Here is a 27,902-nt window from a genome sequence, read left to right on the forward strand (position 1 = left end):
AGTGGTTAATGATCCTCACTGATAAATTGGGCATTTGGATCTGTAGATAGACCAGGCTGGATGCACTTGGAGCAGCCTGGGTTAGGGGAAGGTGTCCCTGCCCATGGCAGGGCTGGAGTGGGATAAAGTCCCTTGCAACCCAAATTATTCCATAATTCTGTGACTTTAAAATGACCATGCAAGGTAAATAAGTGCACTTAGAGCTACTTCTGCAACCTTGTTGTTGCTGTATGTTGCTGTTACTGCCCAGTTGTGTCTGCACAGCCTGAACATCCAAGTTTTCCATGGAATTCCCAGCAGTTCCTCACATCTGGCCCTTGCTCAGTAGCTCTCAGTACCTGGCTGAATTCTTAGAGATGGGATGAGATCTCAGTTTGTGCTAAGGACAGAGGACCTTCCCTCCAGATGTTTTTCTACCCAAGCCTTTCTTTTCCTTCAGACTGCAGAGCTGTAGGTTTAGGAGTGTGCAGGCTGATCCAGAGCCTGGTGGTGGGGGTTTGGTGTGACAATAGGATGAGTTCAGCAGAGCTGAGGCTTTCACTGGGCACTGGGCTTCAGTCTCCTTCAGCACATCAAAAACCCCAGTCCCACCCCCTTTGGGTTTTGCTGTTCCCTAATTTCATGCTATTTATTAACTGGGTTTCATTTGGGATCAAGTGGCTGTCAGTTGTTACAGTGAGCTCATGGGCACTCTGTGCCCCCTTCCCCGGGCCCCTGTGACTCTGATAACCCTGGACCCCTCCTTCCTGCCCCAGTGGGGTTGGCAGAAAGCCAGGGAAGCCCACCCTGTCCAAAGTGTAGATAAACCCCTGACATTTCCTGTTCACGCTCTTTTGCCCCACTCTCCCCTTGTACACCACAGAATAAAGATAGCTGAACCAACATATATCAGGGTAAGAGCCTCTTTTGGGAATCTTTGCCATCTCCTGATACTCCTCCCCTCAAAGCCTCAGATCTCTGGGCTAGCCTGATAATTCGGGGGGCTAAGGGGGGCAGAACGTCAGTCAGTAGCCCATTTGATTATTCTGATGATGTTTTCTCACCAAAACCAGCCTCCTGTTGGGTGCAGTAATTGCTGTGGAGCCAGTGCCTGTGTTTGCAAGGCAGTGATTTTCTGATGAAATTGGACACACTGCACAGCACTTACAGCTAATTCCAGAGCTTATCAATAAACAGTGGCCACTGAGCTCATTATCCTCACCACAGTAACTTCTTATTTTACAGCTGGATACCTTTACTTGAATATTGATGCAAACTACCAAATCTGCAATGAGATCACTGCTAAGTTATTAAGTCATGGTGCTTTTCCTTCAATCATTGCAAATTACCAGAAATTAAATCATTTCAATGTAGTATTATCTGTCTAGGTATCAGCTCTGGCGTTTTTTCTGGGAGCAGTGGGAGCAGGAACAAAATCCCACTTTTGGAGATCAGTGGAACCAGGGTGTATTTTTTGTGTCTGGACAGCTTTAAAGGAAACTAATTTAGTTGACTGAAACCCACATTTATGGAATAGAAATGTTGGAATGAAAGGCAAGTGGGGTTTAAAATCCCAGTATATCCTCTCTCAGGCTGATATTTGGAGTGTTTCCTGTGCAGCAGGGGTAATCATAGCAGTGGCAAGATGGGCTCAGCACAATTTACAGACTAGTTCTGCTGATTACCTTTTCATAATAAAAATACAAGAGCTTCTTAAAGCCTCAGTCTGAAGCCTCTGGAAGCTGCCAGCTTGGCCTCAATTGGGGCACATGGATTGTTGAATAATAATAAATAAGTCTGTTGAGAGAATTTCAATAATCCTCATGTAAACCCATATAAATCTCATAAGCCAGCTCCATTCAGTGAGTTCTGTACTCCATGTACAAGCACATGGCAATTTGTGGTGCTGTGGTTGATTATCTTCATTGCTTTATGCTGATCCTGAGAAAAATCTGTTTTTTTCACAAGGAATGTTCCTTGTCTCTACAAAATTGTAGTTGTCTGTGCAGTGACACACAAAAGAGATAGTGGCTTCCTCTAGGGCAGTAAATCTTTTTGCATGTTGTTAAATGAAACTTTCTGAGCTGTCACTTCTTATGAATACCAAGAATATTTTGGTGAAAGCTGGGCACAGAGGGTGTAGAGTGTGGAACCCCGCCTAGGACAGGTGACACTGGGCTGGGCTAGTGTTTAATTTAATCCTCATAGGAAGCCTATACTCAGCTTCTCTTTCTCTTGTGTATTTGGATAATTTTTTAGCACTGTGCTCTGGTTCTGTGTCCTTGGGATTTAGGCTCAGCACAGTTCAGCTCAGCTGGTCACTCAGATTGTACATGGGCAGAGCTGGGCTTGGAGATAGCAGCCCTTGGGCTGGACTGCAGCAGTGGATTTGGTTTTGGGGAATGAAAAAGCTGCTTCATGTCTTTTCAGGAGAGAGCAGGAGGCTTGGAGGCAGGAACTTTGATATTGCTGAATTTGCAGCTGTCACTTCTCTGAGCCTCTGGCATGAGTTCACTGCAGTGATGCTCCGAGCTGGGCTCTGTGCTCCAGGATTGCAGCCAGGCTGGTCAAGGAAAACCCAAACTCGTGCCATGGATCCATAACAGGATTTATTTCAAAGTCACAACTCAGCAGGAAAACTGCTGGACTGTGGTTATTGGGAAGGAATTGTTCCCTGGGAGGGTGGGCAGGCCCTGGCACAGGGTGCTCCAGAGCAGCTGTGGCTGTCCCTGGATCCCTGGCAGTGCCCAAGGCCAGGCTGGATGGGGTTTGGGGCACCCTGGGACAGTGGAAGGTGTCCCTGGATATGGCAGGGGTGGAACAAAATGGGCTTTGAGGTCTCGTCCCAGCCCAACCATTCCATGACATGCTGGGATTTCAGGTGATGCATTTTTATTCTCATTTGGCTTGAATCCAGGCTTTTTAAAGGCACAGGGGAGAATTTCTTCCCCATATCCCACCCAACCCTGCCCAGCTGGCAGCTCATGCTCAGGAGATCCCAGACAAGAGCAGGAAGCACAAATGGGCATGGAATGGGAAAGCTTTGGCCAAGTAATCAGTGGGCTCCCTGCAGCACCCTCAGCTCCTGGCAGTGCTGCTGCCTAACAGGAATGACAAAGCCTGAAAGAGAGAAATTGCTGCTAAAAATAAAATAAATAACCAAGTGAGAAGGAAAAAAAAACCCACAAAATAAGAATGAGGGCATTTTAGTAGAACTAAGAGCCATCTCAGTTATGATAAGTTTATTCTTTAATATATTGAGCACAAACTTCAGTCCTTTCTAAGCTCCATGTGGCTCCTCCCAAGGAGTTTGCCCATGCCAGGCTGAACAAAACCTCAGTTTCCTAAATGCCAGGCAAACAGAAACAGCATCCAGGTCACACAGCAGCGAGTGATTCCCTCACCTGCCAAAGAAGAAAGTGCAAATAGAAATTGTAGCTAACTCTGCTGGAGCCTTTTAATCTTACCAGGCTGGCAGATACTTCCCTTGCCATTATTATTTTCTCATTAACTTAATATTGCAGTGAAAAAGGGATGGAAAAACATCTAATATTTGTATATTGTTAGATAATTAAATACTGCCAAGATGTGTCAGCTCATTACTAATCCTAATTAAAGTAGTTATTTCCATTTTCAGTTTGGACATGTGTGTAATTAAATGTACCTGGGAAAGAATTGCCTATTTTCTCTAAGTAATCAGCAGCAAATGTTGCTGTGCTGGGTCCTCCCATGAGGTCCTGTTGGGTTTGTCCTGGCACTGGACTGGGAACTCTGCTTTGGGTGGGGAGAAGGAAACAAGGGCAGATGATGAAAATATCTGAAGAAGTTCCTGGTCTTTGGAAGCTTCCCTGTCTCTCCAGCATCTTAGGTTTGGCTGGAGCTGCATTCCTGCATCTGGGGATGTGGAACTGTGCTCATATAGAATTAAATGAAAGGCAAATAGTCCAAGGATATGTGTTTTGACATTGCTGGTGTCAGGGTAAAACCAGAATAATAAACACACACTTCCCAAATGCTTTTCAAAGAGTTTTATCTTTCAGTCACTTGCTGAAGTAGCACCTTCTCTTCATGCCCAGAGGGGACATTTAAACAGCACCTTTATGCCACAGCCTGGGATTGTCCCAAGGCTCTTGTTTCCAGTGAGTGCTGCTTTGGCTCTCCCATGCTGAAGGATTTCTCCTTGGGATGTGGATATTGGCCATTCCCTGGGCTGTCCTGCAGAGCCAGTGCTCTCTGCAGGAATTCTCAATTCCTCAGCTTGAGCAAAGGTAGAACTGCTGCCATCTCCTGTATCCAGCTGCTGCTCTGGGCTGGGCGTTGCTTTGGGTGATATTAATCAGCTGGCTTTGTTTTTAACCAGGTAATGATGACTCTGACATAGAAATCCAGGAGGATGAAGGATCTGACAGCGAGGGGGATTTGCAGATCACGAGGCACCGCATCAGCACAGAAACTCTCCTGCCAGGTATCCCAACCCCTCCTGAGCTGCCTTGAGCCACAAGGATGTCCTGGAATTACCTGAGTAGCTGCAAATGTAAGAAGCCTCTGTCACCCTTCAGGACATTGGCACTGCTCAGCTCTCAGGAGCTGCAGGAGGATTAAAGCCCTGTGGAAAAAACAATGCTTCCAGGGGAGCAAATGCAGGATTATTTACTGGGGAAAAAATGACTGTGTGGGGAAAATCCTGCCTTGGTATTGCCTTCCACATTACCAAAGCCGTTCCGCACAAAGCCTTAGGGAGGCAATAACATTTCTCATTGCAAAGCATTTATTTCCCTGTAGCTGTTGGCACCTGTTTCAGCTGGGAAACCTTCAGTGAGTCAGTAAAGCCACCTGCACTGCCTTGGCACAGGTGGAGCACACCTGAACTGCTGGTCCAGGGAGGGATTTGAGCCTTCTGTCCTTCTGTCCTTCTCTCCTGCTTCCTGGGGAGTGCAACTGCAACTGCTGCTCCCACTGCTCACAGGCAGCTCCAAGGAACTGCTGTGTGAGTCTGTGGGAGGGAAATGTTCTGCTTAGTCTGGAGTCAAGCACAGCCAGGAAATCAGGGCAGTTCTTTTTGTGAGCAGTGAGGGATTCTGAGCTGTCAGCACAAACCTCTCTGGGCTCTGGAGGAAGTGCCTGTGTGGGGGTTTCATGTGCCACCACTCCTGCTGGAAGCTGTTCCTTAGATAAACTGCAGACATGGGGGTTTTGTGAGGGGAATTCTGCTTTGACTGAGACCAGAGAAAGAAGCTGATACTCTCCAGTCAGTGTCATTCAAGCATTTTAATCCTCCCTTCCTTTGTTTTTCTTGAAAATTGAAAAGTGCTAGAAACACTGATAATCTCTAAGGAATATTTTACGTTGGCATTTCTCAAGGAAAGGTTTGTACACAGGTTTTGGAGCTTTGGAAGGGACCCTGTAGCTGTCTGTGATGCTTCATCTCAGAGAACACCATAACCTGAGTCCCTGCTGCTCTTAATAGCAATTTTAGAGTTTTACTCTATAAACGTTGTAGATTTTGCTGCCAATAGATTTTTTTTTTTTCTAGGAAGAGCTTTGTTATCATTAATTACCCTTAATGGAAACTCAAAATTATTTCATCAGACTTCAAGACCTGAGATTAATGTCAGAAGCAGCAGCTTCTTTAGAAAACCAGGGCTGAATGTTTGCTATTAAACACACCACAGATCTGGTGTTCTTCAGCAATTTGCATTTAAAATACACTTAATGATCAAGGCAGTATAACAAGAACATTATTTCTATTAATTACTGCTTTTTTCCTTGACTTAATTTAAGATATTTCAATCACTTTCATTTGAAGCTTTGTGTTTTCTTGCGTGGTGATGCTGCTGAGCCACGTTTGCTCTCAAGCTGAGGAGAAAGGACCCATTGTGCTCAGTCCCTGTGGCTGCTGGGCTGCACTTTTATATCTTTTTTACATTCTAATTTACATATTTTACATTTCTAATTCCCAGGCTGTCAGTGCTGGGAGATAAGGCTTCCTCCCTCTCTCTGTGGTGGGCAGATATTCCAGTGTGTTTTGCCATTATAGAGGCAAGATTCTCAGGGAGAGATAATCCCTCTTTTTAGGCCACTTGGTATAATTGAGAAAAATCAGCACACTCACCCTCAAGAACCTTTTTACCAGCCCTCTATAGATACAGCGAAATTCAAACTAAATGCAGGCTTGACAATATTGCTCCTGGTTTTATTCTTTCAGCCAATTAAAAGACTTGAAGTTATAGAATTTGGTTTCCCATGGAGCAGCAAGGAGGGGGCTGGGGGAGACTTGTGTGGTGCAGAGAGAAAATCACCCCCTTCCCCACGAGCAGAGCAGGAGCAGCTGAAGAAAGAAGCTGGAATGGGCTCTGGAGCTTTAACTGCAGTGCTGCTGGGCCAGCACACATGGCAAAAGCTGCATTAGGGAAGCAGGAAGGGCTCTGATCCAGGAGGGAGCAGGGAGGTGAGAGCTCATGGTGGGGGAGCAGGGGCCGAGCTGCAGGTGCTGCCTGTGAGCCTGGAAACTGCAGCTGCTTCACTGTCACAATATCACAGGAAAGTCCCTTCCTTAGGGGGCTTGTTGTAGTAAACCCATGTGTCACTGATCATTTGGTTTTTTAGCTTAGAGAACACACTGATTTATCACAGAATCACACACTGCTTTGGGTGGGAAGGGCCTTAAAGTTCATCTCATCCCACCCCTGCCATGTCCAGGGACACCTTCCACTGTCCCAGGCTGCTCCAAACCCCATTCCACCTGACCTTGGACACTGCCAGGGATCCAGGGGCTGCTCTGGGCACCCTGTGCCAGGGCCTGCCCACCCTCACAGGGAACAATTCCTAATTCCCAATATCCCATCCATCCCTGCCCTCTGGCAGTGGGAGCCATTCCCTGTGTCCTGTCCCTCCATCCCTTGTCCCCAGTCCCTCTCCAGCTCTCCTGGAGCCCCTTTAGGCCCTGGCAGGGGCTCTGAGCTCTCCCTGGAGCTTCTCCTCTCCAGGTGAGCACTCCCAGCTCTGCCAGCCTGGCTCCAGAACAGAGGGACTCCAGCCCTTGGGACAGCTCCATGGGCTCCTCTCCCAGCAGTTCCACATCCTTCCTGTGCTGGAGATGCCAGAGCTGGAGGCAGTCTGGTGTCTACATTTTAATTTTAGCATTGTCAGTGTGAATAAAATTTCACATCCATTTTTATTCTATCTGGCAATAGATATTTGAGGCTCTGACAAATACAATGGACTTCCCTGAATTTGTGGTGGCACTTGCAGTAAGACTCGTGTTTTGTCAGAGAGCCAAAGGTAAAGAAATTCTTCCAGCATTGAAAGTCTTAACCATCTGCAGTGTAGAGAAACCAATAGGGTCTGAAAGAGGCCCTAGATGAGTTGTTTGCAGCAGGATGGTAGTTCTTGTGCAGCTGGGATGGACCTTGGGGTAAAGGATGCACAGCCTTGTCCTGGGAATGCAGAATCATCCTGGGGGTGCTGGGTCAGCCACAGCATCCAGCCAGCCTGGCTGACAGAAAATGTCTGGGGAAGCACGTGGGAACTTCCTCAGGTTCTCTGCTGCTCTCAGAATGTTTCAGCCCCATCACTCGTGGCTTGCACTGATTTAAGCTTACCCTCAGTATATTTATTTTCTCCTAAGAACCTGTCCAGGCTCCCCTTGAACTAAATAGATTTTTGTCACCCACACAATCAGAAGTGACAGATTTTTGAGGTGATGTTATGATTCCATGTGCAGTCCATCTTTTCAAGTCACTTGGACCAGAGTCCTGAATGAGTGGCATCATGAGGACCTTTCCCCTCCCAGAGGTGGCAGACTGGGACACACTGTGCTGGTGACAAGGCAGTGCTGCTGAGTGAAGCTGAAATAGTCCATCCCTGTGGAGCTGTGCCTGGAAATCACCTTCTATTCCACACTGCCAGGGTGTTTCAGCTCCTGTGAACCATTCCTTCCCGTGCTGTAGCTCATTTCCTTTTATAACATTGGTGTTAAGGGCTGGTTTTGTCCTGCCCAGACCTCAGAGACCATTTCACTACTGAGACAGGAACAACTTCAGCCCCATTTGATCTTTAATGTAAGAAGAAATCTTTATAAAACCCTGGTTTTTTAGCAGCCAATCAGTCCAAAGTCACACAGTGAGAGCAGCTCTCTTGGAGCCCCTTTCCTTGGCAGAGCTGGTGGATCAGGGTGTTAATGATGTGCTGGCAGAGAGGGCACTTGCTGCTGAGTGCCTGTGGCACCCTGCATGCTGGGGGAAGGCTGCAGAGCCTGAGTTATCCCTCATTTTTTTGGTCCTGTAGGGAAAAGGAGAGTTTTGACATGCAAATCTTCTCAGGTGAGCCTCCACAGTCCTGATCCCAACCCTTCCACACTGCAGGCAGGCTGAAAAGCAGGAAAGTCCTGTTCTCAGTGGGAATTGTCACTCTGCTTGTGGAATTTCTCTCTCCAGCTTGTGGCCATGTTCAGATTTCTGCTGTGGAATTTCTAGAGTGTTTTCCTTCCCTCTCAACCTCCCCCAGGTGTGGGCCATCCCATCATCAGACCTAGTGAAGAAGGAGGGGAGGCTGTAGGTCTGAAATGGTGGGAACAGCTCCCTCACCTCCAAGCAGATTTCCTTTTCAGGGAGGTGTAAGAAATAACCTGGAGTGTGCTCCCCCATGCAGCAGCTGTGCTGTGCTTCATGAGTCCCTGGATTTTGGCAGTGCCTGGAAAATTCTGCTGGGATCAGGGTCTTGGACTAAGGGAGGGAGGGGATTGCTCTGCTCTGCCCTGGTGTGGCCTCACCTCAGATCTGGGGCAGTTGTGGGTGCCACAATACCAGAAGGATCCAAAGCTGTTGGAGAGTGCCCAAAGGAGGGACGTGGGCATGGGGAAGGGTCTGAGGAGCAGCTGAGGGCACCTGGATTGTTCAGCTGGGGAAGGAGACTGAGGGCAGAGCTCAGGGGGGCTGCAGTTCCTCCTGAGGGGCAGCTCCAATCTCTGGGACAGGGACAGGGAATGGCTGGAGCTGGGCCAGGGCAGGGTCAGGCTGGATTTTGGGAAAGGTTCTTCCCCCAGAGGGTGCTGGGCACTGCCCAGGCTCCCCAGGGAATGGGCACAGCCCCGAGGCTGCCAAATTCCAGGAGTGTCTGGACAGTGCTCAGGCACAGGGTGGGATTGTTGGGGTGTCTGTGCAGGGCCAGGGGTGAGACTGGATCATCTTTGGGGGATATTCAGGATCATCTTTTCAGGATATTCAATCAGGCTGTGCTTGAGAGCACAGTGCCCAAAGGACAACAGTTCAGAAGGATCAGGCAGAAGGTTCATCCCATTTTTCTGTGTGGGGAAGGGAATGTGGTGCAGAGGGAAGAGAGGTGTCTTCTGAGAGCTCATGCTGTGAATTCCCATTAAGCTCTGGAGACTGACTGCAGATCTCCAGACTGGGATCAAAATGTGTCAGCTCCAAATCTACCTGGCCCCCTCCAGGCTGTCTCAGGCTGTGTGTCACTCCTTGCTGTGACACACGGGGTTAACCTGTACCACTCCTGGGTGAGGAGCTGGAAATCATCCCAGCCTGTGGCTCCATCCTGGGCAGCTGCACAGGTTGGTACCATGGGGAACATCACACAGAGGGAAAACTGCAGCAGCTCCCAGGCTCCAGATCAGGGATGCACGTTGCCTTCTGCTCTCTGAGGGCTCGGTGCCTACAAACCATGGCCATGCACAGGGAGAAGATTTGACTCCAAAGGTGCAGTGAATCACAGCCTGTTCATTACCAGCATCTTCCCTAATTACTGCTCTGTACAGCCTGTCCCAGCTGGATTCACATTATCTGGAAGGAAGCACCACAGGCCCTCTCCTCTTGGCAGCTGTGTGAGCCAGCTGAACTGAGCCAGGAAGCCAAGTGACAACATCCCCAGCTCTCCCTGTGCCATGCAGGTGTCCTCTGTTCCCTGCCTGCCCCCAGTACACACAGGAACACACCAGGGCCTTTCCCCACACAGGAAAACGGGGGGTTTATGGTCTGGGAGGGAAAATCATGCTCCATGGAAAATCTGATTTCTTTCCTCTTTACAGTGTAGTGCTCAAGTGAAATCCCAGCCCCTCTGCATCCTGGGGTCTCTCCTGGGAGTGTCCCAGGGTTTGCTGCAGGACCTAACCCTACTGATCCCACAGTTGCTGGTTCAGAGAGGTGCTCCTGGCTTAAACAATGCAGGATCCAAGTCCAGGCAGTAGCAGATGCTGGAGTTCCTCCAGGTGTGAGCAGTTATGTGTCCACAGGATGTCTGCACTGCTCCCACTGAGGGAGGAGCAGCATCCTCACACCCCCTGTGAGCATTCTCTAAGCTCTTCCCATGGCATTTTGAACTTTCCGATTTCACCAGCTCTCCTCATCTGATATCTTGATTCTCTTTTATATTCAGAATCTCTCTCTGTCTTGTCTTATTTTAGGAGTTCCCTGCAGCTTTCTCCTTTTTGAGGTAGTAATTGCCAATTTTACACTTTATGTTGAGCCTTCTACAGAGTAAAATTGCAGTTAAACTCAAGAGTCACTTGCAGGTTGGGCAAAAATGGGGTTCTGTTGTCATCTAAGGATGTCAGGTGTAATCACCTCCAAATTTATATGATTTAGTGTAGCATAAATTAGAGCAAAAGTCTCCAAAACCTGAAGACAGATCAATCCAGAAATCTTTTAATTCCATCTCCATTTCCTCTGTTATCAGCAACTGCTGCGTACAGGCCACTGCTTTTTATATGAAGACATAAAATCCTTTTAATGATCTGCCTTGATACAGCAAGGGTTTTTTGGTGAGCTGTGGATGAGTTAGGCAGCTTTTTCCTACCACTAACTAAGCTCAAACTGCGTGGGACAAAGGGGACCTGTTGTCTTTTGTGCTTTGGGAAGTAGAAAAAAGAGGTTTGCCAGGGTATATTTTAAAGCTGCCTTGTTTTCATGCTGAAAACAGCACAGATTGGATTGTTCTAGATTGGAACACTCCATATTTGGCATGGAGGGAGCTGTGATGGCAGGAAATGAACAGATGGTGGGATGGGATGGACACAGCGGGGCTGGGAATAGGATCCAGTGTTGAGGGGGTTGTGTGGCTGCAGCAGCAGGGCTGAGGCACCCAGGCAGCCCCCAGGAGCTTCCCCCTGCTCACAGCTCTGCTCTCCCCATTCCCAACATTCCCTCCCCAGCAAAGGGCACCTGCTGACATCTGCCATGGCCTCTGGGCAGCCGAAGCCAGCCAGCAGGCACACTGTGTGCTCCCCTCTGTGAGCTCCCTGCAGATCCCCACCTCCCTCTTCAGCCTCACACAGCTCACTCCCATCAGGGAATTCTTGAGGTTTGCCTGGGTTTCCTGTGAGATTCAGTCAATCCTGGAATATCAGAATGGGTCTGAACTCTCTAAAGGAGAAAGAGTTCACCCACATGGGAAAACCAGGATTTTGTTCTCTGCGTACCAAAGAAGAGGAAGGAATGTGTCAGTTCATGGATTTTTTGGGTTGGAAGGACCTCTCAGGATGATCTAGAGCAGCCTCTCTGCTCTAACAGGAGGTTTGAGCTGCTTGTCCAGGACCACATCCAGTTTCTTTTGAGTATCTCCATGGATGGAGACTCCTAAATTTCTCTTAGCAGCTGTGTTCCAGTGTTCGACTGCCCTCACATAATAAAAGGTTTCTTTGTTCAGATACAATTTCCTATTTCTTAATGTGTCTATTACCTCTTGTCCTGCCAGAACCATCATGCTGGAATAGCTCTGGAAATAGCACCCTGACTAGAATCACAGAATCATTAATGTTAGAGAAAAACTCCAAGATTATTGAGTCCAGTGTTAATTACTGTCAGCCCTACTCTCTCCTACCCTGTCCTGAGCAATGAGGCTTAACGAGGAGGGGGTGACTGCATTAACTGGGATCTCATCTTCTCACTGAGGGATGCACCATGAGCTTTACCCTTCCTCCTCCCTCCCTGTACCACCAGCCAGGTTTGAGGGGGATTCTCTGTGCTCCTGTGACCACCAGCCAGGTTTGAGCGGGATTCTCTGTGCTCCTGTGACCACCAGCCAGGTTTGAGGGGGATTCTCTGTGCTCCTCTGACCACCAGCTGGGTTTGAGGGGGATTCTCTGTGCTCCTGTGACCACCAGCCAGGTTTGAGGGGGATTCTCTGTGCTCCTCTGACCACCAGCTGGGTTTGAGGGGCATTCTCTGTGCTCCTGTGACCACCAGCCAGGTTTGAGGGGGATTCTCTGTGCTCCTGTGACCACCACCCAGCTTTGATGGGGATTCTCTTTGCTCCTGCAGGAAGAGCTGGCACACGGATCGTGGGGTCAATGCAAGGTGGAGACACGGAGGAAGATGTGAGTAACCATCTCATGTGTCTGCAGAGCTCTGACAGGGCTTTAGATGCCAGCCCTCTCCTCAGCTGGAGGGACACCTTTTTACCTGCTGAATCCTCACACCCCAGGCCTGATTTTTCCCTCCTTTCAAATGGCTGACACCTTTCCTCAGCACAGACATGTATTTCCTTATCTTTCCTTTGTTCTTGGAGTCTGTGTGCCCCATGTGCTTTCACCCCACCCTGCAGTGCAGAACCAGTGGCACACAGGCTGCAGGAATGCTCTTGTGAGCTTTGGGGCAGATTTCTGGGAAGAGGGACCAGTGCAGTGCAGCTGGAGTTAAACACATGGACCTAAATCCCCTTCTTTGCTCTAAAGGCACTCCTTGGAGCCCTGTCCATGGTCCATTCTGGCAGCATCAGTCCTCTGGAGGATGGGGCAGGGATGAGAGCAGGACTGTGAGCTGTGCCCTTGGGATTCCAGCTGCCCCAGAGCTCCTGGCCTTGCTCTTGGTTGTGGTTTTCACATGAGTGGGCAGTGTAAAAGGCACACACAGGTTTGCACAGGAGGGGCTTGCTCTGTGTCTGTGCCCAGCCTTTAGCATCCATGGGCAGCCTTTCTGTGCCTCTGGGCACACCTGAGTGGCCACATCTGCACCAGGAAGCTGAAGCCAGCTGCTGGATGTGGTTGGCATTTGCAGTTTGCTCTCCCCAGCATCCCAAAAAGCTGCTGCCATCCCAGGAGCAGTGGGGCTGTTCTCTCCAGGTGATGTTGGAACACTATTTTGGAGAGGGCTAGGGACTAGTACAGCTGTGGTGGCTGTGGGTTTGTGTTGGAGCCTGTGCTGCTGTAAATTCCCAGTGTAGTGGAACCTTGTTGTCTCAATCCAGCAGACAACCCTCAAGGAGGGGAGTTCAGACATTTCTGGGAATCCAAAACAGTTTGAGGTGGAAGGGACTTTAAAACCCACCTTGTTCCACCCACTAGACCAGGTTGCTCCGAGCCCCATCCAACCTGACTTAAAACAATTCAGGGGTGGGGCAGCCACAGCCTTTGGGGCACCATCACCTTGTGTCTTGGAGGGGAACTGGCAGTCCATGCTCTTCTCTTTGCTCCTGCCAGGATGGGTGTGGTGAAAGCTGGTGGTACCTCCTGGACATCCAGACCCGTTTCTGGGAAGGGCAGAGTGCTGTGCTGTGGGTGATGTTGTCACTTCAGTCCCAGTGCTGCCTGATTGTCCTTGGCCACGTTAATGACAGATTTGGATGGTCACCCTGTGTGATTTCTGTTCCCTTTGGACTTCCCTGCTGGCAGCTCTGTCCCTGCTGGCACAGCTCCAGCACATCCAGGGATGCAAAGCCAAGTCCTGCAGCCTGTGACTCCCCTCAGCTGCAGCCACTGCAGTTGTCTCATGGCTCTGCCCTCTGACTGCAGCTTCTCAGAGCTCAGGGATCTTTGCAGGCCTCTGTGTGTCCCAGCTCAGGGAATGAAACCAGTGAGGCTGCTTTGAGCCCCTCCAGGAATTCATGGAGTTTGGAAGAGCCAGCGGCGTGTGCCCAGCCTCTGTCACCTGCTACTGTGGCACAGACACCTGAGCTGTGCCTGCCTTTGCTGCCTTCTCCCTTGCTCCCAGCCTGGGTACTTTCTGTTCTCTTTTATGTTCTTGAACTTTTTTTCCTGCTCTGCCTCTCGTGTTCCTCCACTCTGGCTCTCCAAGGGGACCCCAGCTCCGGCGCGGCCAGGCCAGAGCAAGGCTCAGGTGGGTTCCTCTCCTGGGGTTCATTCTCTTCACTTCCCCTCCATTCTGTGGGCTCACAGGAGCTGTCACCTGAATGTTAAACACCCTGACAAGCTTTTAATAGCCCAGAGGCAGCAGAAGTCGGGGAATTTGTGTTCACCAGCCCCGTGGGGTGGGGAAGGAGGTCTGCAATGCATTGGGAGTGCAGGGGAAGCCAGCGCTGCCATCCCTGACTTTGGGCTGGCAAAGAGGCCTGGCCATGGCACAGCTGAGCTGGTCATGGACTCCTGTTCCTGTCCTGCAGGACGACTCAGGGGATAGTGAGATTGACCTGGATGAAGATGAAGATGAGGAGGAGGAGGATGATCTGGAAGACGACAGCATGGAAATCTCCCCAAGCAAATCCAGTCTCCGAGTCAGGAAGCCAGAGCCACTGGAGCAAAGTGATAATGACTTCTGACCCTTCAGTAGCAGGAGACCTCTTGAAGCACAAACCTTGGAGAGGCCAGGAGCTAATACCCAGCTGTCTGAAAAGTGAGTGTCAGTGTGAATTCAGGAGTTGGTAAATAATGTTCATTAAACCCGAAAATTAAACTTGGATTGCCAGGTTTGTGAATCTCAAAGCATGAACAGTTTATCCATAATGAGAATCACAGTAATGTGCATTTATTTCCATAATTGTACTAAACTGGCTCTTGTGCACTGCAGTGCCAGAAGCTTCACTCCAGTGAGCATCGTATCCTGATTTCCCTGCATTTTATTATGTCCAAATAGATTTCTTTGGCTTAATAAAACTTGATAAAAAGCTGCTCTGGGAATGCATCTCAATTGATTTTAAATCTGGCTTAAATCTATTTATCCTAAACACATCCTTTACTTAATCAAGGGCTGGTGTGCACAAAGAGCAGCAGCAGGTAGACTGAAGGAGTGGAGCTAAAAATGGAGACATCTCCAGGAAGAGCTCAGAGCCCCTTCCAGGGCCTAAAGGGGCTCCAGGAGAGCTGGAGAGGGGCTGGGGACAAGGGATGGAGGGACAGGACACAGGGAATGGCTCCCGCTGCCAGAGGGCAGGGATGGATGGGATATTGGGCAGGATATTGGTGAGGCCCTGGCACAGGGTGCCCAGAGCTGCTGTGGCTGCCCCTGGATCCCTGGCAGTGCCCAAGGCCAGGCTGGACAGGGCTTGGAGGAATAGTGAAAGGTGACCTTGCCCATGGCAGGGGTGCAAATGGATGGACTTTGAGAATCCTTCCAACCCAAACCTGGGATGATCTGACCGCTGAGACCATCCCAGTCTCTCATTCTGGGCTGCAGTTTTGGGTCACAGTTTATTTCCTGGACTGCAGGCCCAGTGGAAAAGTGACTCCACACCTGGTGTGCACAGAGGCAGAGCCTCTCTGTCCAGGCAGCAGTGCCACCTAGCCTCCAGCACAGCCAGCAGGCATTGGGCAAAGCCATGCTGCTGTTGCAGCTGCTCGTGCCAGGCAGCAGCAGCACCCTGTGCCAGTGACCTGAGCTTTCAGCCCAGGGCAGGCAGCACAGCCCATCCAAATGTCCTGCAGTGCAAGAGCAAGGCTGCACGAGGCATCTTCTCATCCAGCAACCAATTTATTCCCAAGCATTTCCATCTCCAGATCTCAGCCCAGTGTTCTGGGATCAGCCCCCAGCTCCCTGCAGCAGCCCCTGGCTGCCCTGAGTGTGGCAGCGTGTCCTGGCTGGGGACAGGGGACGGTGGCTTCAGGGGGCTCCGAGGGTTCACAGTTTGGCTGCTGGGTCACCTGCAAAGCTGGCATCTCTGGAGAGCCACTGGGTCTCTGTCACACACAGGGCACCATCTTAGCTCTCCTAGTCAAAAGGTGACCTGCTAGGGACAGACCCTGCAGCTGGGACATGGGGAGGACATCCCAAAGTCACAGAACACCAGTGACAGCAGCAGGAGATCCAAGAGCTCCAGCCTGAAACTGTGAGGCAGGAGTTTGAGCTGAGGCAGTCCTGGTGTAGCACCAGGATGTACTGGAGACATCCCACCCTCGGGCAGTGCAGTTCCTCTTACATTCCCCTTTTACTCCTCCATTTTCCTGAGGACTCCTTATTTCCCAAGGTCTTTCTAGATGGTTCCACTCCTATGCCTTGGATTACCTCTCTCTTTGATAGAAAACACTCCAGGTGTGTCTGGGCAGCACCAATCTATTACTGAGAGCATGGCACCAGCCAGGACCTGCTGGAAGTGCCCAGGTCCACAGGATCACTCCCACCTGAGCAAGGCAGCAGCAAATATCTCGTGTCCATCTGCGATTTCAAGGGGAGCCTGCAGAACTGGGCTGTTTGTAGCCAGGGGTGACAAAGCACAGGAGGAGTTGGCTGCCACCAGCAGGTAAATCCCCACAAAAACAAGGTCTGGCATGTGGCATCTGCCCCTCCTTGCTCCTTTTTTGCATTTCCCCATTCCCTGAAGCTCTCCCAGGGCCTGGATGAACCCAGACATGGGCACACACATCCCTCAGCTTTCAACGTGAGTCTTGACCCTCCTGCACTCCTGATCCGACACCCTCGGTCCTCCTGGGCCGTGCCAGGAGCTCAGGAGCTTTCCTTGCCCCAGTTCCCGTCCCTGAGCTGGGCACCAAGGAGCTCCCTGCAGCCCCCCAGGCCAGGGGCAGCCCCGGGTCCCTCAGACGTCCACGACGCAGTCGGGCGAGTTGCTCCGGATGGTGTCCGAGATCATCTTGGCTCCCGACTGCCCGATGCAGTTCCCCTGCAGGCTGGGGGGGACAGGGAGCTCAGGTTGGGCCACGAGGCAGGGCAGGATCCTTGGTGGGGACAGGAGATGTTGCCCAGCTCTGCACCAGCATCTGGCAGCCCCTGTGCCCACCCCGCTCCATGCGGGACCCTGACAAGGGCACTGTGCTTTGAGAGCCCTGGGGCAGCCAAGGGAGGAGCTGGAGACAGCCCTGGACAGCTGGAGGGGCTGAGCCCCTTCTCCCCTGCTTTTGGAGAGTATTTGTCTTTTGACAAATATTTTTGAGGTGGTTCTTTGGCCCAGAGGCATCCCTGGAGGGGATGAGCTGCAGCCACTGCAGTTGTCTCATGGCTCTGCCCTCTGACTGCAGCTTCTCAGAGCTCAGGGATCTTTGCAGGCCTCTGTGTGTCCCAGCTCAGGGAATGAAACCAGTGAGGCTGCTTTGAGCCCCTCCAGGAATTCATAGAGTTTGGAAGAGCCAGCGGCGTGTGCCCAGCCTCTGTCACCTGCTGGTGTGGCACAGATACCTGAGCTGTGCCTGCCTTTGCTGCCTTCTCCCCTGCTCCCAGCCTGGGTACTTTCTGTTCTCTTTTATGTTCTTGTACTTTTTTTCCTGCTCTGCCTCTCGTGTTCCTCCACTCTGGCTCTCCAAGGGGACCCCAGCTACTTCTCCCCTGGTTTTGGAGAGTATTTCCCTTTTGACAAATACTTTTGAAGTGGTTCTTTGCCCCAGAGGCATCCGTGGCGGGGAGCTGAGAGGTCTGGAGCTGTGTGGGGGTAGTGGCTGCCATGCCAGGAGGAGCACGGGATGCCCCTGCCCCGTGGGGCAGCCAGCAACGGGCAGGACTGGCAGTGGGGAAGGTCCCTGGCTGGTTCCCATGGTCTCCCCCATCCCTGCCTTTCCCACCCGCTGCAGCAGCCACTTACTTGACGTAGGTGAGGCCGTGGTTGCCCTTCAGGGCCGTGGCGATGCAGATGGCTCCGTCCATGCCCAGGCAGTTTTCCTGCAGGCTGCGGGAGGCAGGAGGGTCAGCGGGAGGGAATGCACGCACTGGGCATTGGGGAGAGCCACCTGCTCAGGGTTTGCCCTTCTGAGAACCACTGGGCTTGGCCATCCCCTGCCATTCCTGAGGGGGCCTGGGCAGGCTGCTCACCTGAGCCGGCGGAGGCTGCGGTTCACCTTCAGCGCGCTGGCCACGGCCTTGGCCCCCGCTGGGCCCAGGCAGTTTCCCCGCAGGCTGCAAACGAAGGAGCAGTGAGGAAGGACAGCCCGGGGTGGCCCCAAACGGGAGGAGGGCGAGAAGTGACGGCACCCAGCGAGCCCAGGGCCAGGTCTGGGACATCACCAGCAAGGGCACGAGCGGTGCTGAGCCCAGGGCCAGGCTCAGGCGCCCCAGGGATCAGTGGCACAGCCCTGGGCACTGGTGGCCCCACGGAGCACTTACTCCAGGATCTGCAGGCTCTTGTTGACCATCAAGGCTTCTGCCAGGGCTTGGGCACCGGCCGCGCCAACTGAAGCCGCTTGCAGGCTGCAAGGGAACGGGGACCTTCAGCACTAGCCCTGAGGTGGCCATGGTGTGTTAATTAGGGTAATTAGGCTGTGACAGCAGGGCCCTGCTGCAGCCTGGATACGCACTGCAGATCTGCCAGCGTGGTGTTGACCTTCAGGGCAGCGGAGAGCGCGGCCATTCCCTCGTCGCCGATGGCGTTCTCCTGCAGGCTGCGACAGAAGGGCTGTGTGTGCCCGAGGCCGGGCAGCCAGGGGCAGGGACAGGGCCAGCACAGGGCCCAGCACTCCCAAATGCCTTGGGAGGGCTCCTGGGCCACAAGGCATTTAGAGCATCCCCAGCCAGGGACACGCAGTGGGGACACAGGAGATTTCCAGTGCCTAAAGGGGTTCCAGGAGAGCTGGAGAGGGACTTGGGATAAGGGTTTGCAGAGATTCATTGCAAGATGTGGCTGAATGAATATTGTCCCACAGGGAGAAAGATAAAGACAGAAGTTCCCCACAGCTGGAGGAGGGACCAAAGCTGCTTTCAGCATCTCAGAGCACTTGTGGGAACAACCAGGCACAAGGACAAGGGGTTGCAGCACAAGAAGGAATGGCTTCCCACTGCCAGAGGGCAGGGATAGATGATGGATGCTGGGAAGAATGAGGTGGGGGGAGCCCTGGCATAGGTTGCCCAGAGAAGCTGTGGCTGCCCCTGGATCCCTGCAAGGGTCCAAGGCCAGACTGGACACTGGGGCTTGGAGCAGCCTGGGGCAGTGGAAGTTGTCCCTGGACATGGCAGGGGTGGCACTGGTTGGGCTTTAAGGGCCCTGCCCATCTGCCAGGGCCCAGGACACATCCACCCGTGTCCCCACTCACTCGAGGCTGGCCAGGCTGCTGTTGGACTGTAGTGCTTGTGCCAGGGCCGTGGCTGCTTTGGCCTGGATGAAGTTCCACTGCAAGCTGCAAACAGGAGAAAATGAGAGGTGAAGCCTTGGGCTGTGAGCGTGGCCTGATCCAGCCAGGCTCCACACCCACCCAGGGATGTGCAAGAGCCCGTGGGTCCATCCAGGATGTCACAGCACACCTCCCTTGGAGGGTGGCCCAGGGGTGCCATGTCACAGCCTGGAGGGGCTGAGGAGCAGCGTCCCTGCCCACGTCCATGCAAGGGCCCTCAGAGCCAGGCAGGGTTTGAGGCTGCCCAGGGGACACTCACTGCAGGGACGTCAGGGCCCGGTTCTCTCCGATGGCCGAGGCGATGGCCTTGCCCCCGTCCTCGTGCAGCAGGTTGGCCGCCAAGCTGGAGGGACAGAGGACTCGGGTCACACAGGAGAAGCTGAGGACAGCTCCAGGGACAGCACGGGGTGCTCTGGGTGCCCTCCTGGGGCCCATGGGACTTACTCCAGCTTCCTGAGGGTGCTGTTGCTCCGCAGGGCACGGGCGATGGCGGGGCCCCCCTCCTTGCTGATGGAGTTCTCCCGGAGGCTGGGGAAAAACACGGGGCTGGGAGCAGCAGCCATGGCAGGGCTGGACCAGCTGCTCCCCCAGGGCCTCCTTCGCCTCCTGCTCTGGGGCTGAGGCCACCAGCCCAGCAGAATAGTTTGTCTGAGACCATCAGCTCCTGCAGCTCCATTTCCTGTGTTTCCTCTGGGCACTGGTGGCCCATCAGGGCTTTTTGCCAGCCTCCCACCCCCGCTGCCATCCTGTCATTCCACGATGTGGCTGAATGAATATTGTCCCAAAGGGAGAAAGATGAAGACAGAAGTTCCTCACAGCTGGAGGAGGGACCAAAGCTGCTTTCAGCATCTCAGAGCACTTGGAAACAACCAGGTACGAGCCCAGGCTGCTGAAAAGCTCCCAGGTGCCAGCAGCAGCTTTGGGGCAGGGTGGCTGCAGGACTGTCACTCACTTGAGGCTGAGGAGTCCCTTGTTGGAGCAGAGAGCTGCTGTCAGTGCCGTGACCCCTGCACTGCTGATGGAGTTGCTCTGGAGACTGAGACAAACAGGGAAGGGGTGAGGATGGGCCAGTCTTGGCATCACAGCTGGGCTGCAGGGTCAGCTCTGGGCTGGGGGAGCCAAGGCAGAAGGACCAGCCCTGGGAGCAGCCAGGGCAGGATCAGCCATTCCTGCTGAGCACAGCCCCAGCAAGCAGGGGGGACAGGGCTTGCCAGGACTTTGGGGCACCCTTGTCCCCACTGGACACTGTGGCTGCTGGCTCAGCTGGGCACGTGGCTTCCATGGGTTTGGGATCCTTGTCACAGGGACACAACCAGGGCATAGCCACTCATCAGCAGGAGCCACCAGCCCTCCTCTCCTGGGGCTGTTCCCGTGGGGAGTGAAGGTGGCACCGTTCCAGCCTGACTCTGCCAGGCCCCAGCCCATTACCTCCCTCCTTAGCCAATTCCCATCACTTCTGAGAGAGAGAACACCCAAAGCTACTGATTTCCTCCAAGCCAGAATAAAAAGTCATCACTGGGTTTTGGGATTCATTCTGTCAGTGCCCCTTGGTGCAGGCAGGGCCAGCCCAGCTGCTGCTAGAGCTGCCACATCATCTTCCAGCCTGAACACCCAGGGAATGTGGAGTGGGACAGACATGGGGAGGGACTGAGGGCTTGAGGGGTGGCAGATTTTGCTGGAAGGAGGAGGCTGAGCTCTGTTGTCAAGGAGTCCAGGCACGGAGCGGGAACTTACTCAAGGCTTTGCAGGCTGTGGTTCACCCTCAGAGCTTCAGCCAAGGCAATGGAGCCGTCGTCTCCCACCGAGTTGCTTGAGAGTCTGAGACAGAGGAGGAAGCTTGGAACTGCCAGCAAGGGATTCACCTCCCCCAGACCCTTCCTGCTGCAGCAGCGAGCATGAACTCACTGCCACCTCAGCTCCCACCTACGTGCACCTCTGTCTCATGGCTGGTTTGAGCTGGAATAGCTTTTAATGTTTCCTCAGGGCCTGGAGCTCCTCTGCTTCCCTCTGCCAGAGGGGAGAAAACTTCTCCTTTCTTTATGTACAGAGAGCATCTGCACAGGGCTGCTCCAAGGCTCTGCTCTCTCCATCCACACCAGCCCCGCTGGGCAGAGCCAGCAGCATCCCTCCTGCCTGCCACATGGGCTGCCCCTTTCCTGCCACTCCTGCCCACAGATGCCAGGAGACGTGGCTCTGGCCCTGCCCTCCCTCCCCCATGCCTGCTCACATCAGCTCCCTCAGGCTGCAGTTCTGCTTCAGCGCCTCCGCGATTTTCCGGGTGCCCTGGGCTCCGATGGCGTTTTTCTGCAGGCTGCAAAAGTCAGGAAGGCACCTGTGAATGGCAGCTGCCACGTCCCCAAAGGTGGCACCCTCCCTGCTGGGTGGCTGGAGGGGGGATGCCACGTCCAGGTCACTCACTGCAGGGTCACCAGCCTGTGGTTGGTCAGCAGGGCCTCGGCCAGGAAGGTGGCCCCGTCCTCCTTGATGGAGTTGTGCTGGAGGCTGTGGGACACAGCAGTGAAACCATGGATGGATGCTCCCACAGCAGGGCCAGGGCATCCCTGGCCAGGAGTCTCCTTCCCTCCTCTCCCATGGGATGTTCCTTCTTCCATCAAACAGCACCCTGGGAGCTCCCATGCACAGACAGGACCTTGACCTGGAGCACAGCCCCAACCCCTCCCTTGGCTGCCCAAGAGGCAGGAGAATCCCAGCTGTGTGCCCAGGGCTGCCCAGTGCCCGGCTCTGTGTCACTGCCCCACACAACTGACCAGGGGCCATGGACGGCCCTTGGAGCTTGGGAAAACCCCAGTGGGACAGAAGAGGGATGGAAAGGAGATCTGCTCCAGGGCATGCTCCAGAGGTTGAGACTTACTTCAGGGAGAGCAGGATTTGGTTTTTTTTCAGGGCATCAGCCAGGGCTTTGGCTCCGGCGGGGCCGATGGAGTTGCTCCGCAGGCTGGGATGGGACAGGCAGAAAAGCCAAGGTCAGAAAAGCCAAGGTTAGCAAAGCCAGACTAGCACAGGCCCAGTTTAAGCCAGATGCCTCCACATGGTGGGACATCAGGCCAGCAGCTCGTGGTGGTGGGTTTAGGGGCTGGAGACCTCCCCAGCTCAATCAGGCTGGGTGGGATCCAGCCCCACCGTGGGCAGGGGATGGTTCCCAGAGGGAATATGGGCACCACGGGAGCTGGGCAAGGGGGGAACACTTACTCCAGCACCGTCAGGCTCCTGTTCACCAGCAGCGACCTGGCCAGAGCCTTGGCTCCCTTGTTGCTGATCTGATTTTCTGCCAAGCTGCCCAGAAAAAGGAAAATTGGGTGTTCTTCCAGAGGAAAAGATGAGTGTTTTTGGGAAAATTGTGTGTTTTTCCAGAGGAGAAAGAGACTGGCACAGACCCTGGCATGTCCCAGGACGCAGCTGGGATGGGTGAGCAGAGAAAAGCCATGGGGAGCATTTGGTTCCTGGTACAACCAAAGTGATGGATGTTCTCCTGGGGTGGACACCAGGCAGGGACTGCAAGGACACAGTTTCTGGATATAAAATTCACTTGTGTCTTATAAAGGAGCTCAGATGGCAGCATGGGGAACCCTGTGCAGCCTTGAGGAAGAGGGGAAGGTGGGGAAAGTGGGAATCCATCTGTCTGGGATGAGGCACCTCCCTGTGTGGGGGTCAGGAGCCTGTCCCCACCATGCAGCAGGTGTCCATGCAGAGCCTCGAGTGTCCAGCCATCTGCTGTCACCTTGGGAAGTGGTTTGTTAGGATAACCCCTGGATTTGTTGACATTTTTTTTTAGGAACAGTAAGGAGGCAGCAGTTCCAGGAAGATTGGGCAAGTCAGCTCTGGGGTAAGGTCACTGTGCCTGGTGCAGGGGATCGTGTGGGGCTGTCCTTGTCGTTAGACACCCTGGGGAGCCAGTGGGAGACACATTCCTGGGGGACCCTCACCCTGGTTTTGCAGTGCCCCCAGCTCCACGTTGCATCCCCAGGACATCCCATCTGCCCTGGGCCAGGTCCTACCTGAGCCTCTGGATCTGGCAGTCCTTCCCACTCAGCACACTGCCCAGCAGCTCCATCACATCATCCTTAAACTGGTTATTGTCCAGCCTGCAGGACACACAAGGAAAGAGCAAGAGCAAGGGTTTGGAGAAAGGATGATCCTCCCACGACATCTGCCTGTCCCACGTGGAGAAGCTCAAGGACAGAAGCAGAGCTGACCCAGTGCCACCCCCAGGGCAGCTCTCTGCAGGTGGACAAGGTTTGGGGAGTCCCACTGGGATTGTGAGTCACGGGGGAGAGAGAACTCTTTGCTGCCTCCCATACTTAAAACGGGGAACAGGTTTAAACTAAAAGAGGAGAGATTTAGATTAGAATTTAAGATTAAATTCTTCCCTGTGAGAGTCCCTGGCACAGGGTGCCCAGAGCAGCTGTGGCTGCCCCTGGATCCCTGGCAGTGCCCAAGGCCAGGTTGGATGGGGCTTGGAGCAGCCTGGGACAGTGGAAGGTGTCCCTGTCCATGGCAGAGGGTGGAACTGAATGGGCTTTAAGCTCCCTTCCCAAAGCAATCTGTGATTCCACAGTCACAGCCTGGCATTCTCCTTACCCCTGGTGCAACCAGGACTCACCGGAGGCTTTGGCAGAAGAGGAGCTGGCAGAGCAGGCTCTTACAGACATTGTAGGTGAGGCAGTTGGAGAGGTTGGTCTCCTCCAGGCAGACGTCAGAGACCTGCAGGAGATAAGCCAGGGCGGAGCAGTTCATGGGGGTGAGCATCCCGGCCAAGCTCCCGCTCCTCATGGCCTCCTCCACGGCCTTGGCGGTGTCCGTGTGCTGCAGCTCCTGCAGGCAGCGCATGGCGTTGACGGCGCGCCAGGAGACGGCGTGGTCGGCGTTGAGGCAGCCCTGCAGGACGCCGATGGCCTGGCTCCTGAGCCCGCCCTGCTCGTCCTTCGCCAGCAGCCACCCCGACAGCAGCCCGTTCACCTGCGGGGACAGGAGCCCCGAGAGGAAGCGGATGAAGATGTCCAGCTGCCTGTCCTCGGCCTGCAGCGCCCTCTGAACGGCGCTCCTGAAGTGGCTGAGGAAGCCCAGCTTGGGCCAGGACATGCCGCTCTCCGCGAAGAGGTCGAAGATGGCCCGCTTGGCCGTTGTGTAGTAATAAAGAGCTGCCAGGAACTCCTGGGTGGTTAAGTGGGAGAAGTAGTAGGCTGTGGAGGCCTGCATGTCCTCCTTGAGCAGGAGGCGGGTGGAGAGGCAGCTGTGCAGCAGGGAGAGGTCGATGCCGTAGGCCTTCATGTCCTGCTCGTAGAACACGTGTTTCCTCCGGAGCAGCCCGTAGAAGGCCAGCCTGCCCAGGCTGCTCACCAGCTTCTTGCTGGTGTTCACAGCCTGCTCAATCCTGAGGGTTTCTCTCGGCTTTTCCAGCCACTCACCACTCAGAGCCATTTTGAAATAATAGGAGAAGATTTCTGACAGGGTCCTGGGGACCACAGTTGCTTCTTGGGATTGGTCGCCGCTACGTTTTAGGAAATAAGCGATCGAGGAGCCAGAAATCCAGCAAAAACCAGGAATGGTGCACAGGACGTGGAGCGACCTGTTAGCTCTGATGTGCTGCAGGACTTGGCTGGACAGATCTCGGTTGTCCGGGAACATCTGCTCCAAGAAGTCCTTCATCTCTGCAGCCCCAAACCCTCGGATTTCCGTCATGCGGTCCACCAGCCCGCCGGGAATCTGCCCGGCCGCCGCCGGCCGCGACGTGACCCACACAGAGGCCTCCTGCAGCAGGTTTCCCCTTATAATGTTGGTGATCAGGTTGTCCACTTGGATCTCCTTTTTGGGATCGGTGCAAACCACCGCGTTGGAAAAATCCAAGGGGGTCTTGAACTCATCCAGGCCGTCGAGGATGAGCAGGGTCCGGGCGGCCCCGGCCGCGATGCAGCCGGGCTCGGTGATGTGGGGGAAAGCCAAGCAGATAAGGCGCTCAGCAGAGAGCTTCTCGTAGGTGTTGAGCTCCCGGAAGGTGAGGGGCAGCACAAACATGATGTCCCTGTTGATCTCGCCCTTTGCCCAGCTGCAGACAAACAGCTTCACCAGAGTGCTCTTGCCAATCCCGGCCACGCCGATGGTGACACAGATGCGAGGGGGGATGCTGACTTTGGAGAGAGGCAGGAACAGCTTCTCCAGGGGGATGCTCTTGGACACGCTCGGCAGGCCTTTGGTGGTCTCAACCTGCAGGATGTCGTGCTCCTTCTGCTGGATGTCGGTCAGGCCTTCCACCAGCAGCAGGTTGGTGAGGCGCTGCAGGGCTCCTGTCTCCAGGCCGTTCCCACAGGAGCTCTGCAGGCTCTCCAGGTGCTTCTGCACCCTGGGTTCTGCACAGAGACATGAAAACGGGTGAGGAGGAAGAGGAGGAACCACAAAGGCAAATGGCAGAATCTGCTTCACTTTTCTGCCATTCCCATGCAGAGGGAAACCTCATGGAGCCCTTACATCCTGGTGGGAAGGGATGGTGGGGCTCAGAGGGCACCAATAGGCCTGAAGGGCCCTGATCAGCCTCACAGTCAGTCCAGGAGCCCATTTAAGCTCAGCCCTGGGCCTTCAGCCTCAGCTAAAGCTATGTTGTGGGAGCTGTTGTATGTGCATCGCTCTGCCCTTGCCTGGTGGCCACTGGGCTGTGTCTGAACCTGGTTGCCCTTGCTGGGCCTGACCCTGACCTCCTGACTGACTTTCCAACTTGAATTCATTCCTGCCTCATTGCCACGGACTCTCTGATGAACTGGACTCTTGGCTGAACCTGGTGGCCACCTCTGGACCTGTCCTGCTCACCTGGCTTAGGTATCACAGTGAAATGAAACCCCCAGTAAAGGCTGGACAAGCAGGGGATGATGGTGTGAGAGATTTGGAGCAGACACCAGCCGAGGTTGGAGCCTTCCAGCCGGGAGGGAAACCAGGGAAAGCTCTCCTGGCAAGAGGGCTGCAGAGACAGCCCAAAGCTGGGGCAGCCACCAGCACATGGGGTCAGGGTGAGCCATCCTTTTCCTGTTCCCAGCCTGGTGCTGGGGCTGCCTGGTGTCACCTGGACACTGAGGACATTAAAAACGCCTCAGCTGCCCAGAGAGGCGTGCAGAGGGCAGCGAGGGACGTGCAGGAAGGTCCCTCAGACCTGGCAGAGAGCCCCTGTCCCCCCTGGCTGTGTCCTTCCCCAGAGTCCCTGGGATGGCAGCATCACTGGCACAGGTGCCCCAGCAGAGCTGCCAGCACCCCCAGCTCTGTGCACACCTCGGGTGCTCCGGCGGGCACCAGGCCACGCGTGCAGCCGCCCTGCACAGCGACGTGGAGCTGCGAGCTGAGGTCTCCATGGAGCTCTGCGGGGACTGGGCGGCGTGGCAGCCAGGACACCCAGCACAGCCCTCACCTGCTGGGGCAGGGGCTCGCTGCCTGTGCCCGGGCAGCCTCCTCGGCCCTCAGCAGTGCCAGCCTGCCCAGCTGGGGGATGATGTCCCCCAGGAACTGCGGGGAGACGGCCCCCGCCAGCCGCCTGTGGCACCGCTCGGTCCTGGGGACAGGACAGAGGGACAGGTCTGGGAAGGTGGGTGACAGGAGAGGCAGCAGAGCAGAATTGCCTCTGACTCTGAAGGAAGCAGGGTGGGCTGGAGCCCTCCGGAGTGCCCTGCCTGAGCCCTCCTCGCCATCCCAAAGCCCCGGCAGGAGGCTTTGTTAGGAGCTGCTAGGTCAGGGCAGCAGCTGCTGAAATTGGAGCCAAAGAGACTGAAGAACACAATCGTGAAGTGGTGTTTTCTCCTGGGATCCAAACCCATGCAGGGAAAAAAGTCTGAGAAAGATCCTTTCTCTCCAGAGCTAGTCCTTCCCCCAGTGCCAGTGCATCACTGCCTGGGTGTTGGAATCTGTGGTATTGATGATTCTGAGATTGTAGAAAGTCTCTGTCTGTCAGCCCCGCTGCCAAAGCAGAAGCCATAATTCATCTGTGCTGGTTTCAAGGTTGTTTATTCTGTTTATCTCTAACATGTTCTGCTGCCCTGCCCAGCTCTGTCCTGCAGGGCAGCGTGTGGGGCTCTGCCCTCAGTGGGATGTGACAAACATTAAATACCAGAAACTCCCTGGGCTGGATTTACAATAACGTGCCAATATCTGTCACCTATGTTGAACAGTGTGTGCCCAGCCTGAACCAACAGAAAAATGCCAACACCACAGTGAGACATGGAGGGCATGAAGAAGGAGGAAAAGGATGAGGCACACCCAATTTCCTCCATCTTGTCCCCTTTGGACCCCTCATCTAGAATCCTAAAATTTTACTTTTGCACCCATGCCACACTTAATTATTACTGATATCAAACACTCAGAGCTTGTAATTCATCCTGTAAGATTGAAAACTTTTCCATGGACAGAGATCACAGCCAGTGTCTCTGGGGGCTCTGTCCAGGGGGTTCCTGACCCCTGCCAGGGTCCCAGGGCAGCCAGGGCAGCCAGAGGGAAGCTCTGGATTCCCACACCTGGGATCTGCTCGCACCTTGGTGCCCCACCTCATCCCATTTCTGACCCCAGAACGCCCCCAAGGTGACAGATCTGCCCAGCCACCACTCACCTTCCATCAGAGGCCTCCTGTGACATGGGTGGTCCCTGGGCGAGCAGCGCTGTGGTGGCAGCAGAGTCCCATGGGCCACCCTGTGTCCCCCAGCTCCTC

General features: G+C 54.0%; 2 protein-coding genes across 3 annotated transcripts in view; one reads left to right on the forward strand and one right to left on the reverse strand.

Moving 5' to 3' along the window:
- Window positions 1-14,834, forward strand: part of CLUAP1 (clusterin associated protein 1) — a 57,234-nt gene extending 42,400 nt beyond the window's left edge. Inside the window, exons 10-13 of one of the 2 annotated variants that reach the window (XM_021540788.2) lie at window positions 4,340-4,444; window positions 12,252-12,307; window positions 14,004-14,045; window positions 14,329-14,834. In XM_021540788.2, the coding sequence (XP_021396463.1) occupies window positions 4,340-4,444; window positions 12,252-12,307; window positions 14,004-14,045; window positions 14,329-14,484 (359 nt within the window). In that variant the 3' untranslated portion in view covers window positions 14,485-14,834. The remainder of the gene's footprint in view (window positions 1-4,339; window positions 4,445-12,251; window positions 12,308-14,003; window positions 14,046-14,328) is intronic. The other variant, XM_021540789.2, reaches the window with a different exon arrangement.
- A 779-nt stretch (window positions 14,835-15,613) lies between these two features.
- On the reverse strand, window positions 15,614-27,829 carry NLRC3 (NLR family CARD domain containing 3). Its single transcript, XM_077786943.1, is given in 19 exon segments — window positions 15,614-16,783; window positions 17,689-17,772; window positions 17,916-17,999; window positions 18,207-18,290; window positions 18,398-18,481; window positions 19,130-19,213; window positions 19,467-19,550; window positions 19,652-19,735; window positions 20,160-20,243; window positions 20,942-21,025; window positions 21,435-21,518; window positions 21,626-21,709; window positions 22,080-22,163; window positions 22,418-22,501; window positions 23,224-23,310; window positions 23,829-25,572; window positions 26,616-26,630; window positions 26,633-26,781; window positions 27,804-27,829. Coding segments are annotated over 19 exon segments (3,204 nt in total). The 3' UTR covers window positions 15,614-16,692.
- Between the last annotated feature and the right edge of the window lie 73 nt (window positions 27,830-27,902).

Source organism: Lonchura striata, chromosome 16 (genome assembly GCF_046129695.1).
Source record: "Lonchura striata isolate bLonStr1 chromosome 16, bLonStr1.mat, whole genome shotgun sequence".
In the NCBI taxonomy this organism is placed as follows: domain Eukaryota; kingdom Metazoa; phylum Chordata; class Aves; order Passeriformes; family Estrildidae; genus Lonchura; species Lonchura striata.